Source organism: Carcharodon carcharias, chromosome 14 (genome assembly GCF_017639515.1).
Source record: "Carcharodon carcharias isolate sCarCar2 chromosome 14, sCarCar2.pri, whole genome shotgun sequence".
NCBI lineage: Eukaryota > Metazoa > Chordata > Chondrichthyes > Lamniformes > Lamnidae > Carcharodon > Carcharodon carcharias.
This window is the reverse complement of record NC_054480.1, coordinates 141,486,270-141,508,752: the sequence shown is the minus strand read 5'-3', so window position 1 is coordinate 141,508,752 and position 22,483 is coordinate 141,486,270. Positions and strand designations below refer to the sequence as shown.

General features: G+C 42.0%; 1 protein-coding gene across 2 annotated transcripts in view; it reads left to right on the top strand.

The window, feature by feature from the left end:
- stk11 (serine/threonine kinase 11) overlaps positions 1-22,483 on the top strand; it is a 218,340-nt gene that overhangs the window by 137,818 nt on the left and 58,039 nt on the right. For both annotated transcript variants that reach the window (XM_041204717.1, XM_041204716.1), the window contains exons 5-7: positions 464-600; positions 1,047-1,174; positions 13,128-13,185. In XM_041204717.1, the coding sequence (XP_041060651.1) occupies positions 464-600; positions 1,047-1,174; positions 13,128-13,185 (323 nt within the window). The remainder of the gene's footprint in view (positions 1-463; positions 601-1,046; positions 1,175-13,127; positions 13,186-22,483) is intronic.

Sequence of the window (22,483 nt, the reverse complement as noted above, 5' to 3'; positions counted from 1 at the left end):
TTGTCTGGAATGGAACATTTTTCTTCACTTTTTGACAACAATAACTGACTTCAGAAGAGCATTCCCGGATGTAATTTTCAACTTCCTACCATTTTGGCATCTGTGAACGAAAGTAGGGAGAAACCTTGATCCCATCAGCCTTGGTTGGATTTGAACCCAGATTTAAAAGGAGTTGGAACAAAAATCTTAAGCAGTGTGCCAGCCAGATCCTGGAAGTAGATTTTTTTTGATGCACGCTGGTCTCTGACTACCAGCAACAGATAAATTTTGATCCCTCGACAACTTCTTGCTTGCATGTTTAGAGTTAAGGCCCTTGTGAATAACATTAAGTCCTTCTCTCTATGAAGTTTCTTGAAAATTATTTTTAAATAAAACCTGCTATTTGGAACACCATGAATTTGAAAATGTTTCTTTCTTGTATCTTAACTAAGCATAATAACTTTTTTTTGATTCCTGCTTTCAGGCATTACACCCTTTTGCAGAGGATGACACGTGTAGGACAAGTCAAGGGTCACCAGCATTCCAACCTCCAGAAATCGCAAATGGCCTAGATACATTTTCAGGGTTCAAAGTGGACATCTGGTCTGCAGGAGTGACATTGTAAGAAATGTTCTACATAACATCAGCACAAAACTGCAGATAATTTGCATTATGAGGTGTTATGTAAAAATGTTCTTAATTGAAAGTTAAAGCACATGCATTGAATACTTTATTTAACATTGGCTTTGCATTATCCACACTATCATTTTGTAAAACTGCATTGCATTGAACATTCAACATTTTGCAAGTATGTAATCAGATGTATAACAGGGAAATTGTCTATCATTGTAATGTAAAAGAGTCCTCCTTCCTCTGACTTAAAATAATTGTGCGAACCTGGTGAGGTGCAAAGTTTTAACATTTTCATTAAAAACACTAATTTTATTTCATTATTAACCAACATCCCTGTTCTTCCAGAGTATTGCCAAATGTTAATGCTACAGATTTACACAAAAAAATGAAATGAAACTCCTTGTGATAAATGCAATTGAACTTTTGTTTTCCAGATACAATATCACAACGGGACTTTATCCATTTGAAGGGGATAACATCTACAAATTGTTTGAAAACATAGGGAAAGGGGAGTACACCATTCCAGAGGAATGTGGACCGTTGCTGTCGGATTTACTGCAAGGTAAGCAAAGAAAAGTATACCATGGTGAAATTTTAGAGATAGATGGACTTTAATTGATGTTGCAGTCACAGGTGATATAGTTTAGGCACTACTTTCCTTGGCTGAAGTTTGAAATAATATCTTGAGTAGGAACTAAACAACTAATTACATATATATTACAAGAACATACGGCACAGAAACAGGCCATTTGGCTCAACTAGTCCAAGCCAGCACTTGCGCATCCTCCTATCTTTCCTCATCTAAATCTATCAGCATAACCCACTATTCCCTCCTTCCTCATATTCACCTAGTCTCCCCTTAAATGCACCTGTACTATTTGGTTCAACCAGTTCTGTGGTAGTGATCTGTTTGACTCTTCTCATGCAATGTAATAGATGCGTGCCGTCCACAGAATGCCAGGTCACATTCTTTATGTTTGAGCAATGCTTGATGAATGAACATTGTTAAAATGAAGAAATATTTAATGTTGCTTAGATTCCAAATTCCAAAAATGGGGTACTAACTGAGCTACATCTTTAGCACAAAGAAAAGATTATCATAATATAGGATGTAATTGCTAAGAGTTTAGGCTGGAATATTGTCAGGGCCTGTAGCCTTTGCAGTACCCAGTGCCTTCAGCCATTTCTTGATGATATGTGGAGTGAATCGAATTGACTGAAGATGGCATCTGTGATGCTGGCGACCTCAGGAGGAGGCCGAGATGGATCATCTACTTGGCACTTCTGGCTGGAGATTGTTGCAAATGCTTCATTCTCATCTTTTGCACTGATGTGCTGGGCTCCCCTGTTATTGAGGGTGGGAATATTTGTGGAGTTTCCTCCTCCAGTTAGTTGTTTAATTTTCCTCCTCCATTCATGACTGAATGCGGAGGGCTGCAGACCTCAGATCTGATGTGTTGGTTGTGAGAGCGCTTAGCTCTGACTGTTGCATGCTGCTTTCACTGTTTGGCATGCAAGTAGTCCTATGTTGTAGCTTCACCAGGTTGACCCCTCATTTTTAGATATGCCTGGTGCTGCTCCTGGCACGCCCTCCTGCACTCTTCATTGAACCAGAGTTGATCATCTGGCTTGATGGTAATGGTAGAGTGGAGGCTATGCCGGGCTATGAAGTTACATGTCGTAGTTGTACATAATTGTGCTGCTGCTGATGGCCCACCACACCTCATGGATGTCCAGTTTTGAGTTGCTAGATGTGTTTGAAATCTATCCTATTTAACATGGTCATAGTGCCACACAACACCAAGCTAAATGGGATAGATTTCAAACAGATCTAGCAACTCAAAACTGGGTATCTGTGAGGTGCTGCGGGCCATCAGTAGCAGCAGAATTGTATACAATCACCATCTGTAATCACATGGCCCGGCATATCCGAGTTGCAATTAGTAAAAGGACATAAGTGCAGATCATCAGAAAAATATTTCTGGACCTCCTCTACTAAAGAACTTGAGGGGAATGGGTAGTTCATGTGAGTAGAAGTAATGGGCAGCATTTTCCATCCACCCCACAGCGGACTTAATGGTGGGCAGGGGTGAGAATGCGGCGGGAGCTCAAAAACTTGGTTTCATGATAGTGGGACCTTCAGCTACTGCCCACCATAGTGGGTTGCATTTCCCACTAGAGGCCAGCATGAAAGTGATCTTGCATCCTGCTAATGAGATGCATATGAAGGCCTGACTGGAATTGCACCAGCTCCCTCCCTCACGCCTGATCATTTGCGATGCCAGTGGGAAATACACGCCTGCACCGACGTGGCGTGTGAGAGTTGAGACTTAACTTAAGAAGGCCTTGGGCAGCTTGCAGAGATCTGAAGAGAAGATAGAGCCTCCAGTGACCAGCCCTTGGAATACTGCATGCAGCACTGGGTGAGTGGAGCATCAAACACGTGGATGTTCTCCACGCAGCTACATCCAGGGGGTGGTTGTTCTTGGTGCAGCAACTTCGTCCAGAGACTCCGCCCAGCGACCGGGCCCTGGTCCAGAGACTCCGCCCAGCGACCGGGCCCTGGTCCAGAGACTCCGTCCAGCGACCGGGCCCTGGTCCAGAGACTCTGCCCAGCGACCGGGCCCTGGTCCAGAGACTCCGCCCAGCGACCGGGCCCTGGTCCAGAGACTCCGCCCAGCAACCGGGCTCTCTAGCTGCAGGTGGAAGGCTGCAGGAGCTACTGTTGGGAGTCGAGGGGTCTGTTGAGAGGAGAGGAATGAAGAGGTGGTACGGGGGCTAAGGCCTAGGGGGACAGGGTAAGAGGGAACCTGAGTGCGTTCTCTCAATGTCAGCTGGAATGGAGTGGGAGGGTGGTAGGGACCATTGTTGGTTGCAGCTGGGGGCACTGGTGGGTTTGTGCAGACCTGAAGGGTCTTGGGGAGGTGCAGAGGTGTTTACAGGGAGGTGTTGGTGGAGCCAATGGTTGACTCCTGGGTGCAAACTGAGGGTAACCGTGGTAGGAAGCTATGTTGAGGGTTAGAGGGGTCGGAGTGGCCTGGGAAGGTAGGAGGATAAGGGTGTGATGATGTTGCATGAAGGAGCGCCGTAGGTTGTTGGTGGGGACGTGGAGATGGCCACAGATGCGGGGGATGGTTCTGAGGGCAGGATGAGGGCAGGCAAGTCAGTGTTAACGGGTGAGAGATTTTGGGGGAGGAAAGGCACTTCAACATTAACCCGCACATTTCCAAAGGTGATGTGGTGGGTTGAAGGGTGATGGTGGGGAGGTCGCAAGTTATACCAGGGGGTGTCAGTGGTTGTGGAGGATAGGGTGTGGGTGGCTGGGGAAGGGGAAAGATGTTGGATTGAAGATAGAATGTCACTACTACCAGGCTGGGCTGGGTGCAACTATGCAAAGCCTCGTGGTGGAGTTTTTAAGATACTGCATGGGAGTTGGGTCATCGAGGTTGGGCGGAAATGCAGGTCATCTCAACTGGACAACTGAAGGGGAACCCCAACATGTCGTCTTCGCAGTACTAGGGCCCTAGGACACATGAGAGTGTGAAGGCCAAAGGTTCAGCGTGTGCAGGAGAGTGCTTGCACATGGCTCGCAAGGGCCTTGGCATATACCTTTGCCTCCCTGCAGATGGCTCATTCCAGGGGCAGGGTGTCCCCAGGAAGATGATGTGGCGATGAGGAGTGCTAAGTCTTAAGGACTACAGCTAAAACAACACATTAGACATCATTAAAGTGAAAGTGAATATGTTCACAAAAGTTTGATATTTGTGACATTGGTTGCACAGGTACACTATTCAATTGTGATTTCAGTATTTCTTAGTAGTGACAAGGAAAGGAAAACTACGTGCTCTCCTGACACCTGCAGTAGTAGGGGTGGAGCCAACCTACTGACCAGTTGGTCCTGTTGCCTTGGATGACCTTGGCAGCTGTGCTCTGGAGTCCTCAGGCCTGGTGGGCCCAGCTTACTTTGACTGACCTGCTGTGGGCCAGTTTTTCCCTCTGCAGTGACAGAGGACAAGGCTGAAGGGGTCATAGGTAAAGGGGATTCGGAAGAGCTAGGCAACCTCTGAGATTCCTGAGCGGATATCCCAAGAGTGTCCAGCTGCCATTCCCACTTCCTTTTGGCGCTCAGAGGCCTCTGCCTGGCTCTTCTCACGTAGCCACTGCAGAAGCTCCCCCATGGCTACCTGCACTCGATGGAGTGCAGGTCGTTGTGCATCTTTGGCAGAATCAACTGGACTGGGATCTCCATGGAGTCTGCCACCCTCCCCATGAGGACCTTTATTGTGTGCATATGTCAGCACCACCTCGTTAGCCAGCAGGTGGATGGCCACCTCTGCCTTGTGTGCCACCCTTTTGAGGGTCTCTGACATCTCTGCCGGATGTTCCCCAGCCTCTTGCTGACTCCCCAGCATCACTTGGAACACTGATTCCAGAGACTTGTCATTGGACTCATACCATGCAGATGCCTTTTCCCTAGCACCCCCACAAATGCTGGTGAGCTTGGCTGACCTGGCCACCCCCTGCTGCGGATACATGTCGGTGCAGTGACCAGCAGAGTGAGACCCTTCCTGAACTTGAGCTAAGACCCACTGAGGTGTGTGTCTCTGGGCTGGTGGAAGGTGTAGGTGTCTGTTGTGACACCTGTATAGTTGCACTTCACTCTTTTATGATGTCCTTGTCCCTCTCTGGGCTTGGGCTTGTGTTAGAGCTGGTGAGACACCTGTAAGAGAGAGCGGGTGACAGCATGAGCTGCCTCCAAAATGAAGATACCCTTGGCCCTGAAGTTTGTATGACATGCGTGGATCCTTACCGGTTGGAGACCCAAATCCTGTCTCCTATCTCCAATGGCCTGGGGTGCTGCTTTTTCACCCCTGCCAGCTCTGCTACCCACTCCTTGAATTCTCTCACTTCCTTCAGGTGTGGCCAGCCTTCAGCTGTCTTCTCCCTCTCTCGCTAGTTTTGGCTTAATTTCTCCTGCCAAAGTGAACAGAGAAGATGGCATTGAGAGGAATTGTATTCAGCATCCATTTGTACATAGCTATTTCACATTTCTTTCTCATGCCTCCATTTTTAGAGATAACCCACTGGATTGTGTGGCACTTCATTGATGTACTATGCGGAGGGTTCTGGGCCAGCACCCTCCAGAGTGGTGAGTCCATCCACATACAAGGGTAAGGCTTAGAGAGGCATGTCACATGTGGAGATGGCAGACGCGCTCAATGCCTGAACCCCTCCACCCCCCCCCCCCCCCACCCACCCCCAGACAGCTTGAGCTCGTTGTTTGCAGGTGGAAAGGCTGCTGTGCCTCCCTCACCCTTCCATAGTAGATGGACTGCAATGGAACTGTGAGGCATGACCTTATGGCATTGCCACCGAGGCCCATGTTCCCTGTACCATCCATTGTGGGTAGTGTGAGCAGCTGAGGGTTCACTTGCCCTGGTGGCATAGATGAGGTTGTTCATCCTCTTCTGGCACGGGAGGGCTGCTCTGTGCTGGAGGCCCTGGGCGCTGACTGCAGTGGCTACTTCCTCCCATAAAGAGTTGATCTCCCTGCTCGAGCGCCGCCTCCTATTAGCTGGGTACAGGACGTCCCTCCTGTCCTCCACCTGGCTGAGGAGGATGCCCAGGGATGAGTTGCTAAACTTTGGAGCTTTAAAACTGCTGCCCAGATATGACGGCTGTATATGCAGCATCCAGCCCGTCCCACCACGCAGTGTGTCAGGATACCCCCAACTGCATTACTTAACGAAGGCAGGGTCGCACGATACTGCACGAATTCCTGGCAGCCTGCGAGGCGGCAAACACTCCCTGTCCCTGCCCCAGCTGCTAAAGGTCTTCGTCTCGGATGGGAAAATTCCACTCAGTGTGTTCACATTTGAAAAAAGTGTTTAAGGTTATACTCCAGACATTGTTTATAAATGGTATAGAATATAACTAATAAGTTATATTACAGTACAATGTTTCTACAAATTTCCTATAGGACTGATCACTCTAAGCAAGGGTTAAGTTTTAAACAGAGTAGATAGCTTGTGCCCCCATATTTGTTGCAAGCTATACCCCAATGATACAGTAGATGGCATGCTGCATAGGTCAGAAAGACTATAAATACTGGACAAAATGCTTAAAATATCTGTTTGCTTTTATGCGAAGCATTATTACAATTTGCTTGATTAATTTGGACAAAAGGCATTAATTTATAGTTGAAATTTATAAAATGCTGCTGACCAATGCAGGGAGGAGGATGCCATCAATAGCTTCCCCTTTTCCAGTATAAATTTATGAAAGCTGCATAATCACTAGCATATATTGATTTGTAAGAACATTTATGGAGCAACTAAAATATTTCAGTTTTGAGAATCACTAGATCGTAAATAATGATGCATCTTCAATGGCATCCTTCACAGCAAATCAGAAGATACATTCTCTTTCTTATTTGCCTTTGTCATGTTTATATTGGTGCTTCCCTGTTCTCTATTATGGCTATCTCTGTGTGCCTCTCCTGACCATCTCTGTGTCTCTTTTTTTTCCCCCTTTGCCCTCTTGGTCTTTTGGCCTTTTTCTCTTTTTTTTGAGGTGATGTGGTGGAGAAGGTAGCTGGTAAGAGCTGAATCACGTTTTCCTTCAAGTGTAACTTTTCTTTATGTTCTTCAGCTATTCAAACATTGCCTATCTGACGTTGCCGTGCCCCTCTTGCTTCCCCCTCCACCCCAGCTGTTCCGCCGTCCTATTGATGCTGTTATTAATTAGTATGAATCGTGTAGCTGATCCCAACTGAGAAATGCTGAATTAGAACTTTAGACAAGTGGCAGCACTGAAAGAGGCCACTCAGCCCATCGTGTCTCTGCCGGCTGAAAAAGAGAAAATACAAAAATAGTCATCCATTTTAATCCCGCCTTCCAGTAACTGATTCATAGCCTTGCAGGTTACAGCACTTCAGGTGCAGATCCAGGTACCTTTAAAATGAGTTGAGAATTTTTGTCTCTACTACCAAACCTGGCAGCAAAGCCCAGAAACCCACCACCCTTTGGGAGAAGAAGTTTCTCCTATGCCCCCTCTAATCCTCCTACCAATCACCTTAAATCTGTGCTTTCTGTTGACCTCTCCGCTTGGGGAAACAGGTCTTTCCTTTTAATTCTGTCTAGACCCCTTGTAATCTTGTACACCTCAATTAAGTCATCCATCAGCCTCCTCTGTTCTAAGGAAAGCAACTCTAGCCAATCCAATCTTTCCTCATAGCTGCAATTTTCAATCTCTGGCAGTATTCTTGTAAATTTCCTCTGTGTACTCTCCAGAACAATTATGTCCTTCCTGTAATATGGTAACCAGAACTGCATACACAATTCCAGCTGTGGTCTAACCAGCATTTTGAACAGTTCCAGCCTTACAGCCCCCTTTTGTATTCAATACCTTGTCCAATGACGGCTAGCATTCCAAATGCTTTCTTTACCACTTTATCCACCTGTCCTGCCACCTTCAGGGACCTGTGGACGTGCAGCCCACGGTCTCTTACTTCCTCTAGTCTCAATATTTGGTTGAAAGATCTGCTTTAAAAGAAAGGCACTCCAAAAGGATTCAACTGACCAGTTTATTATCAGCTGCTATAGAATCTGCGGCGCAGAAGCTGGCCATTTAGCCTATTGTGTCTGTGCCAGCTCTTTGAAAGAGCTATTATTCAATTAGCCCCACTCTCCTGCTCTTTCCCTGTAGCCTTATTGTCTGAGCATTAATGCAACTGCCTAATACTACTTGTGTAAATTACTGTTTGCTAAATAAATATAAATCTGTTTGGGGCTTGGTATAACCAAGGGGCTAAAAAGAGTAAAAATTAAGGAAGTGAATATCAACAGCGAGAAAGTGTTGGAGAAACGTAACGGACTAAAATCTGACCAATTCCTGGAACCTGATGAGCTACACCCTAGGGTTCTAAAGGAGGTAGCTGCAGAGATAGTAATATGCTAGCTATGATTTTTCAAAACTCCTTAGATTCCGGAGCGGTCCCATTAGATTGCAAGTTGACAAACATTACACCACTTTTCAAGAAAGGAGGGAGAGAGAAAATGAACAACAGGCCAATTCGCCCAACATCAGTTGATGGGAAAATGCTGGAATCTATCATTAAGGAAGTCTTAACAATGCACTTAGAAAAGCATAGTATGATTAGAATAAGTCAACATGGTTTTACTAAAGGGGAATCCTGTGTGACTAATTTATTCGAGATTTTTAAGGATGTAACTAGTCGGATAGATAAAGGGGAGCCATAAATGTCGTATACCTGGATTTCCAAAAGGCATTCGCTAAGGTGCCACACAAAAGGTTAATAGGCAAGGTAAGGAAGGGCTCATGGAGTTGGGGGTAATATTTTCACATGGATAGAGGATTGGTTATAAGCATAGAAAAGCAGAATTTTTTTCAAAAGTGTGAATCTTTTAAGTGTTGATGTTCAAAGGTGCTCTTAGAAGAAAAACAAAACAAAGCATGCAAAGTTAGGAAGGCAAATGGCATGTTGGCCTTTATTACAAGAGGACTGGAGTACAAGAATAAAGAAGCCTTTCTACAATTGTAAAGGGTTTTGGTGAGACCACATCTGGAATACTGTGTATAGTTTTTGTCTCCACTTTTAAGAAAGGTTGTACGTGCATTAGAGGCAGTACGGTGAAAGTTCATTAAATTGGTCCTTGGGATGAGGGGGTTGCCCTATGATGAGGCTGAGTAAGTTGGGCTTACTGGAGTTTAGAAGAATCTCATTGAAAAGATCTCATTGAAACCTACAAAATTCTGAAGGGACTTGATAGGGTAGATGCTGAAAGATTGTTTCCACTGGTCGGGGAAAACATGATGTGGGGGGGGTGGTTGGCGGTGGCCACAGCCTTAAGACAAGGGGCTGATCAACTAGAATTCAGATGGGGAGAAATTATTCACTCAAAGAGGTGTGAATCTTTAGAATTCTCTACCCCAAAGCATTGTGGATGTTCTGCCGTTGAACACATTTGAGTTTGGGATAGACAGATCTTTGGTTTCTCAGGGAATTGAGATACAGGGTGCGGGTGGGAAAATGGTGTTGAAGCCCAGGATCAGCCATGATCATAATGAATGGAGGAGCAGGCTCAATGGGCTATATGATTTATTTCTTCTATTCCTTGAGTTCTTGTGTGTGAGAAAGATGTTACATGGATGATTTAATGGTCCCCAACATAATAGAATTGTGCAGTGGAAATTCTCCATCAACCATAATTGGGTATGTTCTTCCTGCCAAGTTACTTAATGCAGAAGGTCTCACTTCAGTGCTTAGAACGTGAGGATATTTTTTGTTTACATGCAACGAAGGGTGACCCACAATTTCCTGCAAAGGTGAGATTGGTGACATGCACCATAAATTTTTCCAATTTTGATTTTTACAAACTCAATAGCAAATCAGAAGCAGCACAGCCAATATACACAGGTTTATAGAGAGTTCCATGATTTGATGAATTACATGGAATAGTACAGAAACAGAACATTCACCAACAGCTCTCCGCTGGTGTTTTTGCTTCTATTCCTTTCTCCATTATGTAGTTATCCAGCATCCTCCAATGATTTACTTCATTGATATCACACTGAAAGAGTTGGATATGTTTATCAGATGGGACCTTTTAAATTGTCTGTTTCTTACTAAAATTAGCATGAAACTGAGGAACTTCCAGGATTTTAGCAACTTTTATTATTCTTACTAAACATGTAAAAGCATGCTTAAGCTTTGAAGCAACAGGAGTACAAGGACTGATGCTATAAAATTCATTCCTTTACATCTTTACATAGTTATTTCATGTGCACTTATGTAGTAGTTCGCTTCAAGGATTTTTGTCATCTATAGTAGTTTTATTTTTAATAATCTTTTTAATGGAGAATGTTACTAAGTGTACAAAGTCGTCACTACGTGTAGAGCTTTTAATTCCTCTTTACCCTAGTCATTTTGCAAAATATGCCAGGAGAACCAAATGTAACTGATAAATTTATAACAGCGGATGATGGATAAATTATAGTGGCCCAGATTTTGAGGTCTAGGGAAATGACAGCACTCACTGCAGAACCTGAACAAAACTATCAACAAATATCTGCCGATCCCTCTTTGGCATGGATTTCATCCTTCCTGCCATTAATTTGAATCTGGTGCCAATTTGAGGGGTTCTTGAGGCTTCCATTAACAATAGTGTCATCAGACAGAGTAAGCAATGAATCACATTGAAGGATCACATCGAATCTTATGGAAGTAAAATATGTTGATGATCCTTCACTTTTTCTAAATTTTACAAAGGAAAATAAAGATACATTAGTGTTACATTCCTGATGATAAGTTGAAAGAAGAAACCAGAGCCAGTCTTTACTTGGAATAGATTTATTCACAGTGAAGCAACACAGGTATATATCTCCTGACTCCACCCCACTTCTTTGTCAGTATCTCTTTATACATCAAGTAACCATCCAGTCAATTCATTTTATTTTTTCATGAGTTTTGGGTGTCGCTGGCTAGGCCACTATTTATTGTTGACCCCTAATTGCATTTGAGAAGTTGGTGGTAAGCTGCCTTCTTGGATCGCTGCAGTCCATGTGGTGTAGATACAGTGCTGTTAGGAAGGGATTTCCAGGATTTTGACCCAGCAACAGTGAAGGAACAATGATATTGTTCCAAATCAGGATGGAATGTGTCTTGGAGGGGAACTTGGTGGTGTTCCCATGCATCTGCCGCCTTTGTCTTTCTAGGTGGTAGAGGGTGTGGGTTTGGAAGATGCTGTCAAAAGAGCCTTGGTGAGTTATCAGGAAAACCTTTTTGGCCGTGGAAAGCTAATTATATACTTGTGGAATGTCATCTTTTTGCATTATGAATAAGAAGTCTATAGCTATGCTGTTAAAATTCATTATACCTCATTAATAAGCCATTGTTGTATGGGGTTTTTAAAAGTGGTATTACAATGCAAAGGGATAAAACAGATAAACAACTGAAGAAAGTTTTCAGGGCTGGGGAGTGGGACTAGCTGAGTTGCTCATGCAGAGAACTAGCATATACATGATCAACCAAATGAATTTCCAAATTTAAATGTGCATATGTGGATTCTAGAAATTGTTGTCACTTTCACAGTTGCATTGATGTCAAATGCTGTCAGGCTCACTGACATTAAAACTGCAAAATCCAAGCTAGTGTGAATGGGCTGTTGCAAGTTGGTTTTTACATTATACTTTCACAAGTAGCTGCAACAGCTATTGACTTAGCACGTCTCTACAGATCATTCTTGTTCCATGGCTATTTGATATGTAAGAACACAAGAAATAGAAGCAGGAGTAGACCATATGACCCATCAAGCCTGCTGTGCCATTCAGTACGATCATGGCTGATCTTGGATTTCACCTCCACTTTCCCGCCTGCTCCCCATTTCCCTTGATTCCTTGAGAGACCAAAAGTCTGTATCTCCCAGCCTTAAATGTTTTTAACGATGGAGTATCCACAACCCTCTGGCATAGAAAATTCCAAAGATTCACAATCCTTTGAGTGAATTAATTTCTCCTCATCCCAGCCCTAAATGATCAGCCCCATATCCTGAGACTGTGCCCCCATGTTTTAGGTTTACGACCACCAAAAACAAGCTATCAGCATCTACCCTATCAAACCCCTTCAGAATCTCATGTTTCAATGAGATCACCTCTCATTCTTTTAAACTCCAGATAATATATATCTTTTGTGATTATGCTTATATTGCTACCAAACTTTACTTGAGCAGGGCTCTTTGTCTGCTGGAACAATGTGGAACGTGTTGGAGTGGCTTTCAGACTAGAATGGCCATTTTATCTGGTGTTCAGTAAGCAAAAGGAGCAAATATTAACAGAAACTGCATTTCTTTTCAATCAATTCATGATCCTTTTAGTTCTACAAATAAATCTGGCTAACTTTTCATGATTTGAAATGTTACATCCACAATCCACATTTTAAATGTCTTAAATAAATCATAACACAATAATAAGTGACTAATTTACCAAAATAATAAGGTCCCCATGAATCTCCCAGAGTTGTAGCTGAATTAATTTCCTGCAGTTTTACATGGAAAAATAGTAAATTGAGCTGCTGGTAAGTCCTTTAAATTCATACATCAGGGCGCTAACAGATCGAGAACATCAGCTGTGCCATTATCCTACAGCCTCAGTGACAGTGGTGATAAAAAAATAGCATTAACTCAGGAAACTTACGATTGTCATTTATAATGGTGACGGAGCTGTGATCTTCAACTTCTCATTGTTTTGGTGAGAGTAACAGAAGAATAATGTAGAAGCACAATGAAATTGTGATGTGGTATAAGTTACTTGCACCATCATTTCCCCTTTCTTTTGTGCTCTAACATGTTCTCTACAACATAAAAGGCTCAAGTCTCCAGCAAATTCTCGACCAGTGTCTAAAGAAGTCTAAAACAGAAAGCAATCTTTCTGGTTTTGTAGTATGTGACTGTTGTGCATGTGTTTTTTTAAACATTAATCTTTATCTATCCTTATAGGAATGCTTGAATATGATCCTGTGAAAAGGTTTTCAATACAACAGATCAGACAGCACAAGTAAGTTTCTTCACATCAGCAAAGTAGTTGAATACTAAGATTAATTAGTAAAAACTCAGTTGCTCATACCAATAATAGATATTCTTTAATATATGTAAGAGACATCTAGAAGTTTTGGTAGAAGCATGCTTAATGAGATCGCTGGTGCTAATTATCAGTTCTAATATATTTTTAGATTTAGTTCTCACCACTTTACTCACCAACGCCTCTACTGTAGGCACTGACTCCAGACTCCATGCTGAGCAATGGTTTCACAGATTCAAAGAAATTAGCACAATAGAGGACTGTTTGGCCTATTCCGCTGGTTCCAATTCCAGTTCTCCAACTGAAAGTTTATCTACTGTATTCACAATTCCCTACCCTTTTCCCATTGCTATTTTTTAGAGACTTTTCTGCCCTTACTCTTGTGGCTGAGTCTTGGCACCCTACAATCTTGACCATATTCTAACTTGCTCTGATAACTTAAGTTTTCATGGTATGCCCAGGATAATAAACTTCATCGTATGTTTTACTATTTTGGTTCCTAAATAGTGACCGTTTCAAACTGCCAACAAATAGAACATCGGTAAACCATGCGTGCCTTGATTTGAAGCTAAAACCATAAGTCTGTTTTTTCAAAGTTTGATGTTTAAGAGAAAAGTCTGAATGCTAGATTCTTCCTCTGCATGTTATTTTTAATAGCTGTCAGTACACTTTAACTCAGAATCTTTTGGGTATCAGATGTTAAGAGCGTAATGTTTTTCCTCCTCTGATCCCCAATATTTTCTTAAAATTCATAAATATAAATTTGATGCTTTAGAAATTGTGCGTAAAAATGTTGTTTGAGTGGAGTTTTTGAAGTTTTTTCCTAATTGTATGGATTGAAAAACAAGCCCTTTCTGAGTTAATGTTATTAATGCTAAAATTAGCAACACCCCACCCCCTCTCTCCACTCAACACCCCCAAAAGGAAAATTTATACCATTTTAAGCATCAGGCGCTCTAGGCTAAGAAATATGAACTTCCATAATGCAAATCCTAGGCTATTGCCCTTTTAGATTAAAAGATACTTTTGCCATCTCCCATGGTTTAAGAAGGCTTTCCCACTGTGTTACATATCAGTTAGTTAGCTTTCAGGAGCAACAGTTAGTTACTAGAGAGGGCATGGATGAAATGAAACCTGGCTGACAGTAACTGAATTATAAATGAGGTGATAGAAGCTATTCATTTAATTTGTCTTTGAGCAATTTCACAGTCAACCTTGTTGTTTAGCAGGTGGCATAACTGAGTGGGGGGTTGCTTGCACTGCGCTGTCAATAGTGCTGCTCAGTGAGATGGCCCAAATAACCTTTAGAATTTTTGCTGGCGTGAGTGCTGTATTTTGACACACACCTCCACATAGTGTGGGTGTTTTTCATAAAAGGCTTGTAGGCAGCAGGGATTTTAAAGCAACAGGAATTATTGGCAATTTGCTTTAGTTGCGTTTCTAGTAGGGTAATTTAGTGGAATTCTAGCATTTGGGTTAAATTGAGAAAAATATAACAAGAAAACATAACCCAGAGGAACTGAGAGAGAATTGACAAACACTTAGTAATTAGTCAGGAAACTGGATGGGAATGTGAGTGGAAAAACAACCTGCTAAAGTGTGAGGGGCGTTGATGTAATAATAGCACTACAGCGTAAAAGCTAATGTCAGAATGGAGGAACAGGAGTTACCCGTTTACCCCTTCAATTCTTTCGCATCATGTTGAATCTGTACCTCAACTCCATTTATCTGCTTTGCTCCATTTTCCTTAGTATTTTTACTGAACAAAAATCTATTAACCTTCACATTAAAAATTACAATTGGCTCACCCACCACAATCTTTTGTGAGTGTTCCAAATTTTCACTGTCCTTTGTTTTATACAGAAGTGCTTCATAATTTCATTGCTAACTGACCTGGCTATAATTTGAAGACTAATTTATTTTGACTGGATTTTCCTCAAAAGAGGAAATAGTTTCTCTGTATCCAATCTATCTAATCCCTTTCTTAATTTAAACACTCCAATTATGTCATCACTCAACTGTTTAAACTCAATAGCATCAAATCTTTAGCAAACTGGTACAGCATTGAAGTGCTGCAACCCACAGTGATATGGAACAAGGGCTGAAACATTGGATTATGCTGGACTGGGGTTTTTTTGGCTGACATGAGACCATAAGACGTAGGGGCAGAAGTAGGCCATTCGGCCCATCAAGGCTGCTCCGCCATTCAATGGGATCATGGCTGACCTGATAATCCACAATTCCACTTTCCTGCCTTTTCCCCATAACCCTTGAATCCCTTACTGATTAAAAATCTGTCTGTCTCAGCCTTGAATATATTTAATGATCCAGTCTTTCCAGCCCTCTGCAGTAAAGAATTCCACAGACCAGGGGAGGAAAAAACATTATGCTTTTAACGCCTGATACCCAAAAGATTCTGAGTTAAAGTGTACTGACAACTATTAAAAATAATGTGCGGAGGAAGGATATAGCATTCAGATTTTTATCTTACATATCAAACTTTTTTTTAAAAAAAAGACAAAAATACAACAGGCCAAATGGCCTCCCTCTGTGCCATGAATTTTCTATGTTTCTGTCCCAATAATTCAACTCTTTAAGTACTGGTATCATCCTGGTGAATCTGTGCTGATCTCCCTTCAAGGCGGTCTATGTTTCCTGATGTACAATGTTTAAAGTTGAATACAGTACACCAGATGTGATATGATCAAGGCTCTGTAAAACTGAAACATCATTTGCTCACTTCTGAATTCCAAACCCTTTGAGATTGTTACAACTTCCCACCAACCCCGCTCCCACCCCGTAGAAACCGATAACTTTTAAAGAGTTTTGAATTTCCAGTGACCGTTTGGGTCACTTGACAAGATTTTACGTTCTAAGACTTTTACTGTAAGAAACTAAAATCAACATTGACTAAACATTGCTTAGTAGGCAACTAATACACTAAACTACAGAAAAGAAACCCACTTTAAGTTTGTAAAATGACCGAAATTATACATTACACCGCACTCTCTGTAGAATTATAGACTTTGCAGGAGCCAGTCCCAATTCATTCCCAGTTTCCAACAAGCTTGCTTCAATCCATTTTGCTGAATTGTAATATCCAGTGTCCATCAAAAATAATTTCCATTGGTTTCCTGAGAATACCTGAACTGACTTAGAGCAGCAAGGTCCACTCGGTGATTCCTTCTTCCGGTCACGCCAGGCAAATCCTCCAGTGCCCTTAAATCCTTATAGGTCCGTCTCTTCGGCCAGAGAACAAGCTGCCACTCACGTTGTGCCTAGTGGCTAACGGAAGAGCCTTTCCCCTTGCTGTTTGCAGCAGCTGCTGTTTTCTTGTTGCTCTCCCAGTAGCTCTCCTGCTCGTTTTGGTTGGTCAGTTCTCACTCTGGTCACTCTCTTGGGTTTCTGAATTTGACTGCCTGATTTTATTGTGTCCAGGCGGGAAAGCTGGCACTTAAGTTTCAGTGGAACTTCACCTTGGCCCATGGTCCCCCTGGCAACCAGTTCACTTAGTTTATCATGAGGCAGACCTCTCAGTTACTCCATTTTAACTTGAATTAAAAGAGACAGTTTAAAACATAGACATCTTATAAAACCTCACACTCCTCACAAGATAACAGGCCAACATTCATTTAACACATTAGATTTTTTTTGTACCTGTGCAGTGACTTTTCTTGATTTGTGCTCTTGGACTCGTTGCTCTTTCATAGCTCTTAGCCTTTTCCTGGTAAGAAGATATTTCAATTTGCCTTTCACAGATCCAAATTGGATGGCATTGCAATTCAACTTCATCTGCCATAATTTTGCCCATTTACTTCTTTCTTTTAACAACACAATTTAACTTAATATGCCTTCGAGCTTTGTCATCTGAAAATTTATTTTCCATCTTCTAGTAGCTCTGTGCTCCATATTGTCTCCTGCCTGACCTGAAATTCAGTTTTGTCCCTCTTCCCATTCATTTTTTAATATTTATTCTTTCATGGAATATGGACATTAGCCAGCATTTATTGCTGATCCCTAATTGCCCTTGAGAAGGTGGCGATGAGTTGCCTTCTTGAACCGCAGCAATCCATGTGGTGATGGTGCACCTATAATGCTGTTAGGAAGGGAGTTCCAGAATATTGACCCAGACATAGTGATGGAACAGTGATATAGTTCTAAGTCAGGACGCTGTGTGGTTTGGAGAGGAACTTCCAGGATGTAGTGTTCCCATGCATCTGCTGCCCTTGTCATTCTAGTTGGTCGAGTTTGGAAAATATCAAAGGAGCTTTGGTGAGTTTCTGCAGTGTATCTTGTCATTGGAACACATTGCTGCCACTGTGTATCAGTGGTGGAGGGACTGAATGTTTAAAGTGGTGGATGTGCATATCGCTGGCAAGGCCAGCATTTCCAATTGCTTGGATTGCTTTATATTCCATCACACTCTTGACTTGTGCCTTATAGATGGTCAACAGGCTTTGGGAAGTCAGGAAGTGAGTTACTTGCTGCAGAATTCCCAGCCCCTGACCTGTTCTTGTAGCCAAAGTATTTAAATAGCTGGCCCAGTTTAGTTTCTGGTCAGCGGTAACCCCCGGGATGTTGATAGTGGGGGAATGTCAAGGAGAGATAATTAGACTCTTGTTGAAGATGATCATTGCCTAGCAGTTGTGTGATGCGGATGTTACTCGCCACTTGCCAGCCCAAGCCTGAGTATTGTCCAGGCCTTGCCTCATTTGAACACGTACTACTTTTGTATCTGAGGCGCTGGGAATGGTGCTGAACATTGTGCAGTCATCAGCGAACTTACTTTTTTCTGGCGTTATGATGGAGGGAAGGTCATTGAAGCAGCTGAAGATGGTTGGGCTTGGACACTACACTGGGACTGGGATGATTGACTTTCAACAACTACAACCATCATCCTTTGTGCTAGGTATGGATCTCTTGATATTTCCATTGACTCCAGTTTTGCTAGGGCTCCTTGATGCCACCCCCTGTTAATGGCAGTAACTTTCATCTCGCCTGTTCAGTTCAGCTCTTTTGTCCATATTGGACCAAGGCTGTAATGAAGTTAGCTGCGTAGCCCTGGCAGAACCACAAACTGTGCATTGGTGGGCAGATTATGGTTGAGTAAGTGCTGCTGATTTCAGTGTCAATGACCCCTTCCATCACTTTGCTGATGATTGCGAGTGAACTGAACTGATGGGATGGTAATTGGCTGGCTTAGATTTGTCCTGTTGTTTGAAGACAGGATATATTTTAGCAATCTTCCACACTGGCAGGTTGAAGCCAGTGTTGTAACTGTACTGGAGCATCTTGGCTAGGGGCATGGTTAGTTCTGGAGCATAATTCTTCAGTACTATTGCCAGAATGTTGACAGGGCCTGTAGCCTTTGCAGTATTCAGTGCCTTCAGCTAGTATTTGATATCAGATGGAGTGAATCGAATTGGCTGAAGACTGGCATCTGTAATGCTGGGGACCTCAGGAGGAGACCGAGATGGATCATCCAGTCAGCACTTCAGGCTGAAGGTGGCTGCAAAATCATTGTACCTCCAGCTCTTTTCTCATCATTGCTGTTACATCTGTTTCCCCCTATCACCTTACAATTCCAGACATCAGGTGAATTGTGGTGGTCATCTTTTGATTCAGCAGAGTTCATTTTTAAATAAGCAAAAAAGGATAAAGTTTGATCAACATAATTTATGATTTATTTCATTTTTTAGGGATATATCACCATATTATAGAAAAATCTTACTCCTGTTAACATATGTTAAGATGTTCAAGCATTTTTAAAAGCTTTTATGTGCTACTTATAAAGCCAATTCACCTGATGTCTGGACCCTGACATGTTGCTCATGGAATCGCACACCTGGGACTGTCAAGGTCCAGTTTAAAAAGGAAGTATCAAAAGGAAATGGACATCATTTGCATCTTTATCAGCTAACCCTCTAGCAGAGTCTGAGCATCCACCAAGATGATAGCTAACCTGGAACAGGGTCATCAATATGGATGATGACTCTCTCTCAGGTGCTAATGACTGGGACACTAAAAGCCACAAAACAAAAGCCAGATCCAGACACAAGATAAACATTCCTTTGTGAAGTCATTGTGGAGGAAGGGGGTCACATGACTCGAGTGACCATTTTGAAAACTCTATGTACAGTTGAAAACTAAGCAGCATGCCGGACACTGAGCAAGTGGCTTTTCTTAATGTGGGAGTGCGATTTCCTAAAGGGCGCTTCCACCCTGAACTGGAAAATCTTCAGTTTCCTATTTAAAGATTAGAGGCTTAGTTTGGGAAGTACATTGCTTTTTAAAAATTTTATGGAGTAGAAAGGGAAATCATGTCCCTACATACTCCTCTCATGCTCCTCATCGCGCCCCTGTCTTTCCTAGCTGTGTTTTATATTCAGTAGTATTTTAAATAATATAGATTTATGCAGTCCTTCTGTAGAGGAAATGTTTTTCTACACTTCTGCAGAGAAAAGGAATCTAATTCTCCTTTATTTCACCCCCCCCCCCTGTTGTTATCACCCCCACCTGTTTGAGTGCTTGCATTTTTCCACGAGTGTGCACTTGCCTGCGATATTAGAGGCTTAGGAGGAACTGATCCTTTTCACCCTGCCTGTGTGGTGCACTAAAGTATTCAGATGGTTGTCATTGTATCAGTGGGTGACACATGATGGTATAAGATGTTTAATTGTGTGTAGTTATTGTCTTAAAAACCTCTTTTCAGCTATAAAATTAGAATAAGAAAACATTTTGCAATGCCAACAGTGCCCTAGCCTTTAAAACAAAGTTTTCCACGGTAAGGCATTGCATCGTGAGGGAATATGGGGAAATGTGAAGTCATGCACTTTGGTAGGAAGAATATAGGTATAGACTATGTTCTTAATGGGGAGAGAATTCAGAAATCTGGAGTGCAAAGGGACTTGGGAATCTTAGTCCAGGATTCTCTTAAGGTTAACTTTGCAGGTTAAGTCGGTAGTTAGGAAGGCAAATGCAATGTTGGCATTTATTTTGAGAGGACTAGAATATAAAAGCAGAGGTGTGCTGCTGAGGCTTTATAAGGCTCTGGTCAGGCAACATTTAGAATATTGTGAGCAATTTTGGGCCCCGTGTCTCAGGGAGGATGTTCTGGCCCTGGAGAGGGTCCAGAGGAGGTTCACGAGAACGATCCCAGGAATGAAAGGCTTAACATATGAGGAATGTTTGAGGACTCTAGGTCTATACTCGATGGAGTTTAGAAGGATGAGGGGGGATCTGATTGAAACTTAAAGAATACTGAAAGGCCTGGATAGAGTGGACAAGAGGAAGATGTTTCCATTAGTAGTAAGACCCAAGGGAGCTTCAGAGTAAAGGGAAGACCTTTTAGAACAGAGATGAGGAGAAACTTCTTGAGCCAGAGAGTGGTGAATCTATGGAATTCATTGCCACAGAAGGCTGTAGAGGCCAGGTCATTGAGTGTATTTAAGACCGAGAGAGATAGGGTCTTGATTGAGAAACTTATCATCCATGATTGAATGGTGGAGCATACTTGATGGGCCGAATGGCCTAATTTCTGCTCCTATGTCTTATGGTCTTATGGAATATTTATGTAAGTAGAAGATAATGGAAAACAGAATGATGTCAGAAAGTTCTGAATTATTGGAAGATTTGTGCAGTCTGCTTTTAAAACAAGATTTGGTTTTGTTAAAAAAAATCATAAGATATAAATAAATTGAATGGATAATAGGTCAGAGCAATTTCAAAAGGCAGTGGAAATATTCAGAATGATATGGTATCACCGATATTTATTTCTTTATGAAAAGCACTTTGAGGTTCTTGGAAGAGTCAGAATCATGGAGATCATAGATATAATTTCTAAGTTTAATATGTGGTTGCACTTGAGTTTTTTTATACAACTTTTACTAGCTTAGGTTAAAATGCTTAGAATGCTGTGCATTGTTTACCTAATCATTCTTGAAGATATACTTATATGGAGTAGTTGGTGCTGTTGGTTGCATTATAATCATTTAATATTAATTACTGTGCTTACAGTACATCAAAAGCCAGCTGTTTTTCACAGGTCCCTCATTAAAAGGAGACTTTTAAAATGAGTGACTTCCTGTTTGAAGGATGTCAGCCCAAGGGTGAATGAATTAATTGATGAAGGATTAGTGAGAGACTAGAAAATGAAGGTACCTTGCACAGGATGTCAAATTAATTTTGGCATTATGGATCAGTCAAAGATAGACTTTAACAGCACTATAATTTATCCTCCAGGGAAATTTGCCTCTTCCAAAAAAAATGTTTGAAATGTTAATTGTGAACGAATAGTGCATCTAAACTTGCTAAAATTTCTGGCGTGTACCTATTGATTTGTTTTCGCATTATTTACTACAGTGACCGACTCCACACGTTTATACCTTAAATACCTTATATTTAATCTTAAAAAAAACAATTTCCCCTTAGCTGCGCACTCCAAAGCTGTATGCTATGTCCACGTTCGCAGTTTGCTTTCTAATTCTCAAACTATTAAATTGTATGTACTGGACTACGGGTAATACTCCATGCACAATTTAACTATTTAATCATGAGTTAGTATTCTATGAATTTCCAAATTAACTCTTCCAGGCCACATCCTGGCCTGAATTTTGGTTGGGGGCGGGTTGAAGACAAACTATCAGTATTATCATCAATACCTCTCTAAAACTGACAAATTTTGGGATGTTGGGCTTGCGCAGAGTGGGGCAAAAAAGATTGAAGGTGTGGTCTGTCACTCAGGGCTCTTACCAGACTGCATTGTGCCCCCATGACACCACACCACAACCAAAAATCATTGAAAACTTCAACTTTCCTGTCCCGCATTAGTTAGAAACCCAATGAAAAGTTACACCTTGTTTAATTATGTGTAACTGGATTTTTAATAGTAATGTGATTCACAAAATTTTGATCCACAGCAGAACTGACCCTGAAAAATACTTGTGTTGCTGTTAAGTGATTAATGGATAGATTTCTTTTGAGTTTATTTTTAACAATTGTTTTAAGATTTTTCCCAGGGGAGGTAATGGAGTAGTGTTTTGTCACTGGACTAGTAATCCAGAAACCCAGGGTAATGCTCTGGGGACCCAGGTTTGAACCCCACCATGGCATATGGTGGAATTTGAATTCAATAAAAATCTGGAATTAAAAGCCTCATGATGACCATGAAACCATTGTCATTGTCATCAAAACCCATCCGGTTCAATAATGTCCTTTAGGGAAGGAAATCTGCTATTCTTACCTGGTCTGGCCTACTTGTGCCTCTAGATCCACA